The sequence below is a fragment of the Antedon mediterranea genome, chromosome 5 (assembly GCF_964355755.1).
Source record: "Antedon mediterranea chromosome 5, ecAntMedi1.1, whole genome shotgun sequence".
Lineage (NCBI taxonomy): Eukaryota > Metazoa > Echinodermata > Crinoidea > Comatulida > Antedonidae > Antedon > Antedon mediterranea.
The window spans coordinates 17,123,481-17,137,368 of record NC_092674.1 but is presented as its reverse complement, the minus strand read 5'-3'; the positions used below and the strand labels follow the sequence as shown (position 1 = coordinate 17,137,368).

The following is a 13,888-nucleotide window of genomic DNA, read 5'->3' as shown; positions in this document are numbered from 1 at the left end:
ATGGACAGAGCCATGTGGGGTCATTAAAACTGAATTGGACTGGGTCATTAGATAATGAGGAAACTAGACAATTGGCCAATGGGACCCAAGAATCTAGGAGGTTGTTTTGAATACCGGCATACTAAAAACTGTCAATTTTAGGGGTTTATCACATGATAGATGTATTAAATGAATAACAATATTAAATAATAGAATAATAAGACTTAAATTTTTTGTTAAAAGTTGAGAAAGTCGACATTTTTTTATCCAATTTTCGAAAAAAATCCTTGTACTACAGTACATGAATTTTGTTTTTTAAAACACGGTAAATTCGACTACAATATGTATGTTGTATTAATTGTTAGTTCTTTTAATATGACGAGACGTTTTTTGTTGTGTTTTTAGGGTGTGAACAATTGTCAATCAAAATTGTATATATAATTATGTTACTATGTAACTATTTAAAAAACCCACCCTGACTTCTGATTGGCCAACCATATTCCAAGTAGTTTGATAAGTTAGCCTTTTTAAAAAATTGAGACAAAATTACCGTTAACTTTGTCTGGGGCTTTTTTTCTAGGCCACATGGTACTGTAGCCTATCATAGGATATGTGTAACTGTAAGAGGAGTAACACTAAAGGTTACTGGATAATAACCTCTATAGTATGAGTTATTATCAAAATATATTATTAGAATTGGTGGAATGAATTATTTGATTCACATCAAAATGAATTGTAGTGGAATTGCTCTTGAAATAAATATAAAATATTTGAGAATTTACACTACTAAGGAAATAGTCTTGACAAGAATATAGAATTCACCTTTTAATGTACACTCAACTGCAAAAGTTTCCCCTCTGCTTTTTTGTAAGGGCTTGGGACCTTCAAATACAAAGTGCAATGAATGATATAATGTAAATTATAATGTAATAATTAAAACTGAATGTAATTTATAAAAATTACAAAATAATTTACAACATTAATCATTGCTCTTTGGATTTGGCAGCATTAAAAACTTTTTTTTATTATTATTCTTCTTAACTTTACTGCACATTCAGAATACCATTAGATATGGTGGCCCAATGGCCAAATTGCATAAAATACAAATATTTTGTAAAAAGTGAATATAAAATCACAGAACAAAGAAAAATTGAAGATATACGAAACAGTATAAAAACTATCCATGGCTACAACAATCATTTGGAATCATTCTTTTTGCTGCTTTTTTTCCCTCTCTTGACGAAGGCGACGGATGGCAACCATAGCCGATTTCCATTCTTTAAAAGTCACATCAGATGTTGCAGCACAATACCAATTTCCATAGTACTGAGTGTAGTTCTTATTTAATCTTGGTTGCTTACACTTTGAGCACACAATCGCAGACGTTCTTGGTTTGTATATTTTGATCGGTTTCCCTTCCGATATGTCTTTAGCCACTCGTTTTCTGTACAAGAGGGTAGTTCTAAGAATCCGAGTACTGCTAGCCTCAGGGACTGATGGTGGTGGTTTTGCTATCTCGCCTGGAACTGGGATCGACGGTCTGTTTCCTAGAGTCGCTAGGCCGGAAGTGTTTTTCGGTAGGACAAATGTGAAAGATGGAGCGCTTGTATGAACGTTTAGCACCGCTGGCTTGGTTAAAGGTTCAAGTAGGGTTTTATCAGAGACAAGTTTGGGTATTGTTGCTGAGATGCCAGATTCCAACACTTGCCGCTCTTGCTTCTTTGACGTTCTGTTGTACCTGTTGAAAATAAATCAAACACAGTATTTAAAAACTTTAATGTATTTACTGTAGCGTAAAATAACAATCAATAACAAGTAAAAACTCACCACTGGATGAGTGTCGTACGATTTATCTCCATCAACTGAAGCTTAGCAAACAACATCAGGTGTCCATTCGATAGCACTTTCCGACGAATGTTCTTGTAGCCTTTGGTAATGAGCGGCCAGCGCTGGAAACGTTTACCTTCGATAGATACGGTAGATGGATACGCTTCACATAGTTTTGTAATAATGCACTCCATATATCGATTGCAGTCCGGCCACTGAGCTGGCCCGGTGTTCTGACCTAAGAAGCATCTTTTTAAAAAAAACCAAAGAAACAAGTTAGATTTAAGACACATCATGCAACAAAGTAAAAAACGCTGGAAACTGCCTTACCGTCGAGTGCTTTCAACACCAGGTATTACGGAAGTAGTTTTACTTTTCTTGAACCTGCCTTTCGTCAGGTAATCTTGATGCCGTGCTTTGCGCTTAATGGTTTTGTCATAAGCATCCAGGTTGTTCTACAACTTTGCGACATGTTCAGCATGACTTTGACTTATCACTCCACTGTCTTCCTTAAACTGCATAAGGTAGTCTGCCAGGGCTTCAACTTTGGCGTAGCCTGGAATGCTGTCCGGTCCAGTGGAATCCTCAAGTTCCTAAATTGTAAAATATGAAAACAAAATATATAATCAGACTCGTGCATTGTATTTCAAAACAGAAACAAAATTCGTGAGGTAGAAGCTAATGATACAAATTTAACTCACTGTGTCATAAAAGGGCTGCTTTTCCTTCACCATCATCATCATCATTATCGTCACATGAAGGCAAGGGCTCCAGCTGGGGTGGTGAGGGTTCTTTAGCATTTCGAGGTTTAAAACAACGCTTAGGTGGTTTGTAGTCTGGTTGAGTCTTGTCATCATACCCTTCATCAACATCAAAAGTGTAAATTTCTTCATCAAAGTCTTCATCATAAATGGTATCTGTTTTGACAGGAAATTGAGTTTCGAGCACTTTGTTCGACTGGTTGTACAGGTACTCCACTCCGATGAGTCCTCCGGTGTACTTTTTTGGGATGATAAAACTTTTGTACACTTTTTTTCCAATCATTTGCTTTGCTAGTTTGTTGAGAGCACGCTGGTGCAGCCCACTATATGTACTGGAGGATGGGTGCTCCAGACTGGGTAGCATCTAGTGCCCGGTTTGCGTTCCATCGAACAAGTCCATTAAAATCATGTAAGCCTGGAAATGTAAGTTGCTAACACGCTCACCTGAGAGAAAAAAAAAACATTCATAATGATTAAATAATTCAAAAAATAAATAGATAGGTTTAAAGATTAAGTGGATACCAAATAAACAGTAATACCTGGATTGAACCTGTTAAGGTAAAGGCGAATAAATTCCAAAGAAGAAGTGGAGTCTCTTGGCAAGGTAACTACTCTAACCTTAATCATCTAGCACTGGTTTTTTCTGGGTTCTGTATGCAGGCGATGTGTCCAGAGAGCCCAAGACATCACATTCATTGTTGGTGTTTCCGTCCACCTTTCACACCTCCTTCAAGGCATCTTGAAGTACAGCATCAAGATTTAGACACTTGTGGTTGGTCTTGTTAAATAATATTACTGCAGCAGGTGTGTATCTTCACTCCGCTGAAAGGTTGGTCTTAAGAAAACTAAAGAAACTGATCAAAGGCAAGAATATAATGTAAATTAAAATATATGATAAAACAAAATGTTACCGTATAATGCCACTGTGCACCATGCAGTTGTAGTAAATGGCTGTAGTTATAAGAAAATTAGATCTAAATAAAATATCGGTGGGTTGAAATTTCTCAAGTGATAATTAATAGTAGACCAAGACTTTAAATGTAAATAAAATATCAATAAAATGAATCAAATGTAGCATTAAAACATATCTACTAAGAACAAATTAATTTTCTTATCTGAATTAAGAATTAAGAAAATATTATTATACACACTTTTATGAATTATAAATAATGTTTTTTTGTTTTACGAAATTAAAAACAATTTACAAAGGCAGCATTACAACATAAATTTGATGTAATTGAATAGTCTTTGTTTATTAATGTATACTCTTTGATTCAGAGCATTTCCTTTTATGCAATCAAGTTATTTGAGAATCTTATCTAAATCCACAAATACAATTGATTGTCTAATTAAACGAATGATTTGGATCAAAGAGTTGAAGCCTACACTTACAAATAATAATACAATAAACAATCATTATAAAAGTTAAATTGTTTTTCTATATCATAGAAGGGTAGACATAGCTTTATTTAGTTTGTTTTGTCATACCACGGTGATTAATTGTTTTATATTGTTTAAATTTAGGGTTAAAATCTATTTAAAAAAATTAATATTAACATTTTTTGCATCAAAATTAAATTTTGAAGAATAGCTCACTTTAAACGAAAAATTCATCTATTACAATTACTAACTAGGCCTACTTACTACTAGTAGTAGTAGTAGGATTGTTAAAATATTAAATAAATAAAAAAGTCTAGGCCAAAAGGGAGCCCTAAAAATATACTAGCACTAGCAGCAGGCCCATTGGAAAACAAAGATCTAGGCTAACTAAAAGAGTGGCACAGAGAAAATCCTACCTTTGTTTGTTAATAATAATTAATATAGCTAGGCCTAGTAGGGGCTAATAATACTAAACTACTAGGCTAGTAGTAGTACTAAAGTAACTATACTATATAGTAGTACCTTACATAGCTTAGCTAGGCCTAACTAATAAATGATAATATTAATACTACTGTAATAATATTAATAATATAAATTATCATCATTTTTTAGGGCCTATAGCATAGTGTGCAAACAATGTAAATAACAACACCATAGTAGAATGGGCTAACAAATGCATCTCTAGGCCTATTGTTACTAATAAAAAAAGGCCTACCATATAACGACAAATACGAGCAGGCCAACTGGTTTCGCGGGGCTGGCATGGGGCTTACCACATATGCCATACATAACATGACATTGGCTAGGCTAGCTAGGCCAAACAATTTTCAAAACTTTTAAATGCTGATTTATAGCATAAAATAAACTTCTTCTCCTACCTTAAATGCAAGCACACGTTCGACATAAATACAGCTACTACTAGAAGATCTTTTTCAAATGAATTTAATACTAAGTCGAGAGAATTTGTAAAAAGATGTTGTCTGTTGGCAAAATCTTATCATTGTTGTGAATGTGTGAAACATGTGTGGAGAAGTCAGATATTAATTACGTCACTTTCCAGTGCTCTGATTGTTCAACAATTTGAACACTGTAGTGACGTCATCAGTGCTCTCAGTGCTCTGATTGGTCAAATTAGGCCATTGAATTGAACAACTCATGTTCCAATTCTACAGCACACATTGAGTTATTTGTAGCGCAAAGGGTACAACTCAATCTTCTCACTCGAAACGGTAAAGAACGCAAAAATAAATGGACAAGAAATGGACAGAGCCATGTGGGGTCATTAAAACTGAATTGGACTGGGTCATTAGATAATGAGGAAACTAGACAATTGGCCAATGGGACCCAAGAATCTAGGAGGTTGTTTTGAATACCGGCATACTAAAAACTGTCAATTTTAGGGGTTTATCACATGATAGATGTATTAAATGAATAACAATATTAAATAATAGAATAATAAGACTTAAATTTTTTGTTAAAAGTTGAGAAAGTCGACATTTTTTTATCCAATTTTCGAAAAAAATCCTTGTACTACAGTACATGAATTTTGTTTTTTAAAACACGGTAAATTCGACTACAATATGTATGTTGTATTAATTGTTAGTTCTTTTAATATGACGAGACGTTTTTTGTTGTGTTTTTAGGGTGTGAACAATTGTCAATCAAAATTGTATATATAATTATGTTACTATGTAACTATTTAAAAAACCCACCCTGACTTCTGATTGGCCAACCATATTCCAAGTAGTTTGATAAGTTAGCCTTTTTAAAAAATTGAGACAAAATTACCGTTAACTTTGTCTGGGGCTTTTTTTCTAGGCCACATGGTACTGTAGCCTATCATAGGATATGTGTAACTGTAAGAGGAGTAACACTAAAGGTTACTGGATAATAACCTCTATAGTATGAGTTATTATCAAAATATATTATTAGAATTGGTGGAATGAATTATTTGATTCACATCAAAATGAATTGTAGTGGAATTGCTCTTGAAATAAATATAAAATATTTGAGAATTTACACTACTAAGGAAATAGTCTTGACAAGAATATAGAATTCACCTTTTAATGTACACTCAACTGCAAAAGTTTCCCCTCTGCTTTTTTGTAAGGGCTTGGGACCTTCAAATACAAAGTGCAATGAATGATATAATGTAAATTATAATGTAATAATTAAAACTGAATGTAATTTATAAAAATTACAAAATAATTTACAACATTAATCATTGCTCTTTGGATTTGGCAGCATTAAAAACTTTTTTTTATTATTATTCTTCTTAACTTTACTGCACATTCAGAATACCATTAGATATGGTGGCCCAATGGCCAAATTGCATAAAATACAAATATTTTGTAAAAAGTGAATATAAAATCACAGAACAAAGAAAAATTGAAGATATACGAAACAGTATAAAAACTATCCATGGCTACAACAATCATTTGGAATCATTCTTTTTGCTGCTTTTTTTCCCTCTCTTGACGAAGGCGACGGATGGCAACCATAGCCGATTTCCATTCTTTAAAAGTCACATCAGATGTTGCAGCACAATACCAATTTCCATAGTACTGAGTGTAGTTCTTATTTAATCTTGGTTGCTTACACTTTGAGCACACAATCGCAGACGTTCTTGGTTTGTATATTTTGATCGGTTTCCCTTCCGATATGTCTTTAGCCACTCGTTTTCTGTACAAGAGGGTAGTTCTAAGAATCCGAGTACTGCTAGCCTCAGGGACTGATGGTGGTGGTTTTGCTATCTCGCCTGGAACTGGGATCGACGGTCTGTTTCCTAGAGTCGCTAGGCCGGAAGTGTTTTTCGGTAGGACAAATGTGAAAGATGGAGCGCTTGTATGAACGTTTAGCACCGCTGGCTTGGTTAAAGGTTCAAGTAGGGTTTTATCAGAGACAAGTTTGGGTATTGTTGCTGAGATGCCAGATTCCAACACTTGCCGCTCTTGCTTCTTTGACGTTCTGTTGTACCTGTTGAAAATAAATCAAACACAGTATTTAAAAACTTTAATGTATTTACTGTAGCGTAAAATAACAATCAATAACAAGTAAAAACTCACCACTGGATGAGTGTCGTACGATTTATCTCCATCAACTGAAGCTTAGCAAACAACATCAGGTGTCCATTCGATAGCACTTTCCGACGAATGTTCTTGTAGCCTTTGGTAATGAGCGGCCAGCGCTGGAAACGTTTACCTTCGATAGATACGGTAGATGGATACGCTTCACATAGTTTTGTAATAATGCACTCCATATATCGATTGCAGTCCGGCCACTGAGCTGGCCCGGTGTTCTGACCTAAGAAGCATCTTTTTAAAAAAAACCAAAGAAACAAGTTAGATTTAAGACACATCATGCAACAAAGTAAAAAACGCTGGAAACTGCCTTACCGTCGAGTGCTTTCAACACCAGGTATTACGGAAGTAGTTTTACTTTTCTTGAACCTGCCTTTCGTCAGGTAATCTTGATGCCGTGCTTTGCGCTTAATGGTTTTGTCATAAGCATCCAGGTTGTTCTACAACTTTGCGACATGTTCAGCATGACTTTGACTTATCACTCCACTGTCTTCCTTAAACTGCATAAGGTAGTCTGCCAGGGCTTCAACTTTGGCGTAGCCTGGAATGCTGTCCGGTCCAGTGGAATCCTCAAGTTCCTAAATTGTAAAATATGAAAACAAAATATATAATCAGACTCGTGCATTGTATTTCAAAACAGAAACAAAATTCGTGAGGTAGAAGCTAATGATACAAATTTAACTCACTGTGTCATAAAAGGGCTGCTTTTCCTTCACCATCATCATCATCATTATCGTCACATGAAGGCAAGGGCTCCAGCTGGGGTGGTGAGGGTTCTTTAGCATTTCGAGGTTTAAAACAACGCTTAGGTGGTTTGTAGTCTGGTTGAGTCTTGTCATCATACCCTTCATCAACATCAAAAGTGTAAATTTCTTCATCAAAGTCTTCATCATAAATGGTATCTGTTTTGACAGGAAATTGAGTTTCGAGCACTTTGTTCGACTGGTTGTACAGGTACTCCACTCCGATGAGTCCTCCGGTGTACTTTTTTGGGATGATAAAACTTTTGTACACTTTTTTTCCAATCATTTGCTTTGCTAGTTTGTTGAGAGCACGCTGGTGCAGCCCACTATATGTACTGGAGGATGGGTGCTCCAGACTGGGTAGCATCTAGTGCCCGGTTTGCGTTCCATCGAACAAGTCCATTAAAATCATGTAAGCCTGGAAATGTAAGTTGCTAACACGCTCACCTGAGAGAAAAAAAAAACATTCATAATGATTAAATAATTCAAAAAATAAATAGATAGGTTTAAAGATTAAGTGGATACCAAATAAACAGTAATACCTGGATTGAACCTGTTAAGGTAAAGGCGAATAAATTCCAAAGAAGAAGTGGAGTCTCTTGGCAAGGTAACTACTCTAACCTTAATCATCTAGCACTGGTTTTTTCTGGGTTCTGTATGCAGGCGATGTGTCCAGAGAGCCCAAGACATCACATTCATTGTTGGTGTTTCCGTCCACCTTTCACACCTCCTTCAAGGCATCTTGAAGTACAGCATCAAGATTTAGACACTTGTGGTTGGTCTTGTTAAATAATATTACTGCAGCAGGTGTGTATCTTCACTCCGCTGAAAGGTTGGTCTTAAGAAAACTAAAGAAACTGATCAAAGGCAAGAATATAATGTAAATTAAAATATATGATAAAACAAAATGTTACCGTATAATGCCACTGTGCACCATGCAGTTGTAGTAAATGGCTGTAGTTATAAGAAAATTAGATCTAAATAAAATATCGGTGGGTTGAAATTTCTCAAGTGATAATTAATAGTAGACCAAGACTTTAAATGTAAATAAAATATCAATAAAATGAATCAAATGTAGCATTAAAACATATCTACTAAGAACAAATTAATTTTCTTATCTGAATTAAGAATTAAGAAAATATTATTATACACACTTTTATGAATTATAAATAATGTTTTTTTGTTTTACGAAATTAAAAACAATTTACAAAGGCAGCATTACAACATAAATTTGATGTAATTGAATAGTCTTTGTTTATTAATGTATACTCTTTGATTCAGAGCATTTCCTTTTATGCAATCAAGTTATTTGAGAATCTTATCTAAATCCACAAATACAATTGATTGTCTAATTAAACGAATGATTTGGATCAAAGAGTTGAAGCCTACACTTACAAATAATAATACAATAAACAATCATTATAAAAGTTAAATTGTTTTTCTATATCATAGAAGGGTAGACATAGCTTTATTTAGTTTGTTTTGTCATACCACGGTGATTAATTGTTTTATATTGTTTAAATTTAGGGTTAAAATCTATTTAAAAAAATTAATATTAACATTTTTTGCATCAAAATTAAATTTTGAAGAATAGCTCACTTTAAACGAAAAATTCATCTATTACAATTACTAACTAGGCCTACTTACTACTAGTAGTAGTAGTAGGATTGTTAAAATATTAAATAAATAAAAAAGTCTAGGCCAAAAGGGAGCCCTAAAAATATACTAGCACTAGCAGCAGGCCCATTGGAAAACAAAGATCTAGGCTAACTAAAAGAGTGGCACAGAGAAAATCCTACCTTTGTTTGTTAATAATAATTAATATAGCTAGGCCTAGTAGGGGCTAATAATACTAAACTACTAGGCTAGTAGTAGTACTAAAGTAACTATACTATATAGTAGTACCTTACATAGCTTAGCTAGGCCTAACTAATAAATGATAATATTAATACTACTGTAATAATATTAATAATATAAATTATCATCATTTTTTAGGGCCTATAGCATAGTGTGCAAACAATGTAAATAACAACACCATAGTAGAATGGGCTAACAAATGCATCTCTAGGCCTATTGTTACTAATAAAAAAAGGCCTACCATATAACGACAAATACGAGCAGGCCAACTGGTTTCGCGGGGCTGGCATGGGGCTTACCACATATGCCATACATAACATGACATTGGCTAGGCTAGCTAGGCCAAACAATTTTCAAAACTTTTAAATGCTGATTTATAGCATAAAATAAACTTCTTCTCCTACCTTAAATGCAAGCACACGTTCGACATAAATACAGCTACTACTAGAAGATCTTTTTCAAATGAATTTAATACTAAGTCGAGAGAATTTGTAAAAAGATGTTGTCTGTTGGCAAAATCTTATCATTGTTGTGAATGTGTGAAACATGTGTGGAGAAGTCAGATATTAATTACGTCACTTTCCAGTGCTCTGATTGTTCAACAATTTGAACACTGTAGTGACGTCATCAGTGCTCTCAGTGCTCTGATTGGTCAAATTAGGCCATTGAATTGAACAACTCATGTTCCAATTCTACAGCACACATTGAGTTATTTGTAGCGCAAAGGGTACAACTCAATCTTCTCACTCGAAACGGTAAAGAACGCAAAAATAAATGGACAAGAAATGGACAGAGCCATGTGGGGTCATTAAAACTGAATTGGACTGGGTCATTAGATAATGAGGAAACTAGACAATTGGCCAATGGGACCCAAGAATCTAGGAGGTTGTTTTGAATACCGGCATACTAAAAACTGTCAATTTTAGGGGTTTATCACATGATAGATGTATTAAATGAATAACAATATTAAATAATAGAATAATAAGACTTAAATTTTTTGTTAAAAGTTGAGAAAGTCGACATTTTTTTATCCAATTTTCGAAAAAAATCCTTGTACTACAGTACATGAATTTTGTTTTTTAAAACACGGTAAATTCGACTACAATATGTATGTTGTATTAATTGTTAGTTCTTTTAATATGACGAGACGTTTTTTGTTGTGTTTTTAGGGTGTGAACAATTGTCAATCAAAATTGTATATATAATTATGTTACTATGTAACTATTTAAAAAACCCACCCTGACTTCTGATTGGCCAACCATATTCCAAGTAGTTTGATAAGTTAGCCTTTTTAAAAAATTGAGACAAAATTACCGTTAACTTTGTCTGGGGCTTTTTTTCTAGGCCACATGGTACTGTAGCCTATCATAGGATATGTGTAACTGTAAGAGGAGTAACACTAAAGGTTACTGGATAATAACCTCTATAGTATGAGTTATTATCAAAATATATTATTAGAATTGGTGGAATGAATTATTTGATTCACATCAAAATGAATTGTAGTGGAATTGCTCTTGAAATAAATATAAAATATTTGAGAATTTACACTACTAAGGAAATAGTCTTGACAAGAATATAGAATTCACCTTTTAATGTACACTCAACTGCAAAAGTTTCCCCTCTGCTTTTTTGTAAGGGCTTGGGACCTTCAAATACAAAGTGCAATGAATGATATAATGTAAATTATAATGTAATAATTAAAACTGAATGTAATTTATAAAAATTACAAAATAATTTACAACATTAATCATTGCTCTTTGGATTTGGCAGCATTAAAAACTTTTTTTTATTATTATTCTTCTTAACTTTACTGCACATTCAGAATACCATTAGATATGGTGGCCCAATGGCCAAATTGCATAAAATACAAATATTTTGTAAAAAGTGAATATAAAATCACAGAACAAAGAAAAATTGAAGATATACGAAACAGTATAAAAACTATCCATGGCTACAACAATCATTTGGAATCATTCTTTTTGCTGCTTTTTTTCCCTCTCTTGACGAAGGCGACGGATGGCAACCATAGCCGATTTCCATTCTTTAAAAGTCACATCAGATGTTGCAGCACAATACCAATTTCCATAGTACTGAGTGTAGTTCTTATTTAATCTTGGTTGCTTACACTTTGAGCACACAATCGCAGACGTTCTTGGTTTGTATATTTTGATCGGTTTCCCTTCCGATATGTCTTTAGCCACTCGTTTTCTGTACAAGAGGGTAGTTCTAAGAATCCGAGTACTGCTAGCCTCAGGGACTGATGGTGGTGGTTTTGCTATCTCGCCTGGAACTGGGATCGACGGTCTGTTTCCTAGAGTCGCTAGGCCGGAAGTGTTTTTCGGTAGGACAAATGTGAAAGATGGAGCGCTTGTATGAACGTTTAGCACCGCTGGCTTGGTTAAAGGTTCAAGTAGGGTTTTATCAGAGACAAGTTTGGGTATTGTTGCTGAGATGCCAGATTCCAACACTTGCCGCTCTTGCTTCTTTGACGTTCTGTTGTACCTGTTGAAAATAAATCAAACACAGTATTTAAAAACTTTAATGTATTTACTGTAGCGTAAAATAACAATCAATAACAAGTAAAAACTCACCACTGGATGAGTGTCGTACGATTTATCTCCATCAACTGAAGCTTAGCAAACAACATCAGGTGTCCATTCGATAGCACTTTCCGACGAATGTTCTTGTAGCCTTTGGTAATGAGCGGCCAGCGCTGGAAACGTTTACCTTCGATAGATACGGTAGATGGATACGCTTCACATAGTTTTGTAATAATGCACTCCATATATCGATTGCAGTCCGGCCACTGAGCTGGCCCGGTGTTCTGACCTAAGAAGCATCTTTTTAAAAAAAACCAAAGAAACAAGTTAGATTTAAGACACATCATGCAACAAAGTAAAAAACGCTGGAAACTGCCTTACCGTCGAGTGCTTTCAACACCAGGTATTACGGAAGTAGTTTTACTTTTCTTGAACCTGCCTTTCGTCAGGTAATCTTGATGCCGTGCTTTGCGCTTAATGGTTTTGTCATAAGCATCCAGGTTGTTCTACAACTTTGCGACATGTTCAGCATGACTTTGACTTATCACTCCACTGTCTTCCTTAAACTGCATAAGGTAGTCTGCCAGGGCTTCAACTTTGGCGTAGCCTGGAATGCTGTCCGGTCCAGTGGAATCCTCAAGTTCCTAAATTGTAAAATATGAAAACAAAATATATAATCAGACTCGTGCATTGTATTTCAAAACAGAAACAAAATTCGTGAGGTAGAAGCTAATGATACAAATTTAACTCACTGTGTCATAAAAGGGCTGCTTTTCCTTCACCATCATCATCATCATTATCGTCACATGAAGGCAAGGGCTCCAGCTGGGGTGGTGAGGGTTCTTTAGCATTTCGAGGTTTAAAACAACGCTTAGGTGGTTTGTAGTCTGGTTGAGTCTTGTCATCATACCCTTCATCAACATCAAAAGTGTAAATTTCTTCATCAAAGTCTTCATCATAAATGGTATCTGTTTTGACAGGAAATTGAGTTTCGAGCACTTTGTTCGACTGGTTGTACAGGTACTCCACTCCGATGAGTCCTCCGGTGTACTTTTTTGGGATGATAAAACTTTTGTACACTTTTTTTCCAATCATTTGCTTTGCTAGTTTGTTGAGAGCACGCTGGTGCAGCCCACTATATGTACTGGAGGATGGGTGCTCCAGACTGGGTAGCATCTAGTGCCCGGTTTGCGTTCCATCGAACAAGTCCATTAAAATCATGTAAGCCTGGAAATGTAAGTTGCTAACACGCTCACCTGAGAGAAAAAAAAAACATTCATAATGATTAAATAATTCAAAAAATAAATAGATAGGTTTAAAGATTAAGTGGATACCAAATAAACAGTAATACCTGGATTGAACCTGTTAAGGTAAAGGCGAATAAATTCCAAAGAAGAAGTGGAGTCTCTTGGCAAGGTAACTACTCTAACCTTAATCATCTAGCACTGGTTTTTTCTGGGTTCTGTATGCAGGCGATGTGTCCAGAGAGCCCAAGACATCACATTCATTGTTGGTGTTTCCGTCCACCTTTCACACCTCCTTCAAGGCATCTTGAAGTACAGCATCAAGATTTAGACACTTGTGGTTGGTCTTGTTAAATAATATTACTGCAGCAGGTGTGTATCTTCACTCCGCTGAAAGGTTGGTCTTAAGAAAACTAAAGAAACTGATCAAAGGCAAGAATATAATGTAAATTAAAATATATGATAAAACAAAATGTT

General features: G+C 34.9%; 3 protein-coding genes across 3 annotated transcripts; all 3 read right to left on the bottom strand.

Annotated features, from left to right (window-relative positions):
• Positions 1-1,040: 1,040 nt before the first annotated feature.
• LOC140048852 (uncharacterized) lies at positions 1,041-2,969 on the bottom strand. The gene is made up of 3 exons (XM_072093655.1): positions 2,137-2,969; positions 1,807-2,055; positions 1,041-1,717 (listed from the first exon to the last, which is right to left on the bottom strand). The coding sequence occupies exons 2-3, from the start codon at positions 1,998-2,000 to the stop codon at positions 1,186-1,188; spliced, it is 726 nt and encodes a 241-aa protein (XP_071949756.1). The 5' UTR covers positions 2,001-2,055; positions 2,137-2,969; the 3' UTR covers positions 1,041-1,185.
• Positions 2,970-6,247: 3,278 nt separating this feature from the next.
• LOC140048851 (uncharacterized) lies at positions 6,248-8,174 on the bottom strand. Its single transcript, XM_072093653.1, has 3 exons — positions 7,343-8,174; positions 7,013-7,261; positions 6,248-6,923 (listed from the first exon to the last, which is right to left on the bottom strand). The coding sequence occupies exons 2-3, from the start codon at positions 7,204-7,206 to the stop codon at positions 6,392-6,394; spliced, it is 726 nt and encodes a 241-aa protein (XP_071949754.1). The 5' UTR covers positions 7,207-7,261; positions 7,343-8,174; the 3' UTR covers positions 6,248-6,391.
• Positions 8,175-11,453: 3,279 nt separating this feature from the next.
• Positions 11,454-12,920, bottom strand: LOC140048840 (uncharacterized). Its single transcript, XM_072093643.1, has 3 exons — positions 12,549-12,920; positions 12,219-12,467; positions 11,454-12,129 (listed from the first exon to the last, which is right to left on the bottom strand). Exons 2-3 carry the CDS (start codon positions 12,410-12,412, stop codon positions 11,598-11,600), a joined length of 726 nt encoding a protein of 241 aa, XP_071949744.1. The 5' UTR covers positions 12,413-12,467; positions 12,549-12,920; the 3' UTR covers positions 11,454-11,597.
• Between the last annotated feature and the right edge of the window lie 968 nt (positions 12,921-13,888).

Coding starts and splice junctions, on each gene's coding strand:
- LOC140048840 (XM_072093643.1), bottom strand. CDS start 12,412: ATGGAGTGCATTATTACAAAACTATGTGAAGCGTATCCATCTACCGTA. Junction 12,130..12,218: donor CGTACGACACTCATCCAGTG/GTGAGTTTTTAC, acceptor TATTTTCAACAG/GTACAACAGAACGTCAAAGA.
- LOC140048851 (XM_072093653.1), bottom strand. CDS start 7,206: ATGGAGTGCATTATTACAAAACTATGTGAAGCGTATCCATCTACCGTA. Junction 6,924..7,012: donor CGTACGACACTCATCCAGTG/GTGAGTTTTTAC, acceptor TATTTTCAACAG/GTACAACAGAACGTCAAAGA.
- LOC140048852 (XM_072093655.1), bottom strand. CDS start 2,000: ATGGAGTGCATTATTACAAAACTATGTGAAGCGTATCCATCTACCGTA. Junction 1,718..1,806: donor CGTACGACACTCATCCAGTG/GTGAGTTTTTAC, acceptor TATTTTCAACAG/GTACAACAGAACGTCAAAGA.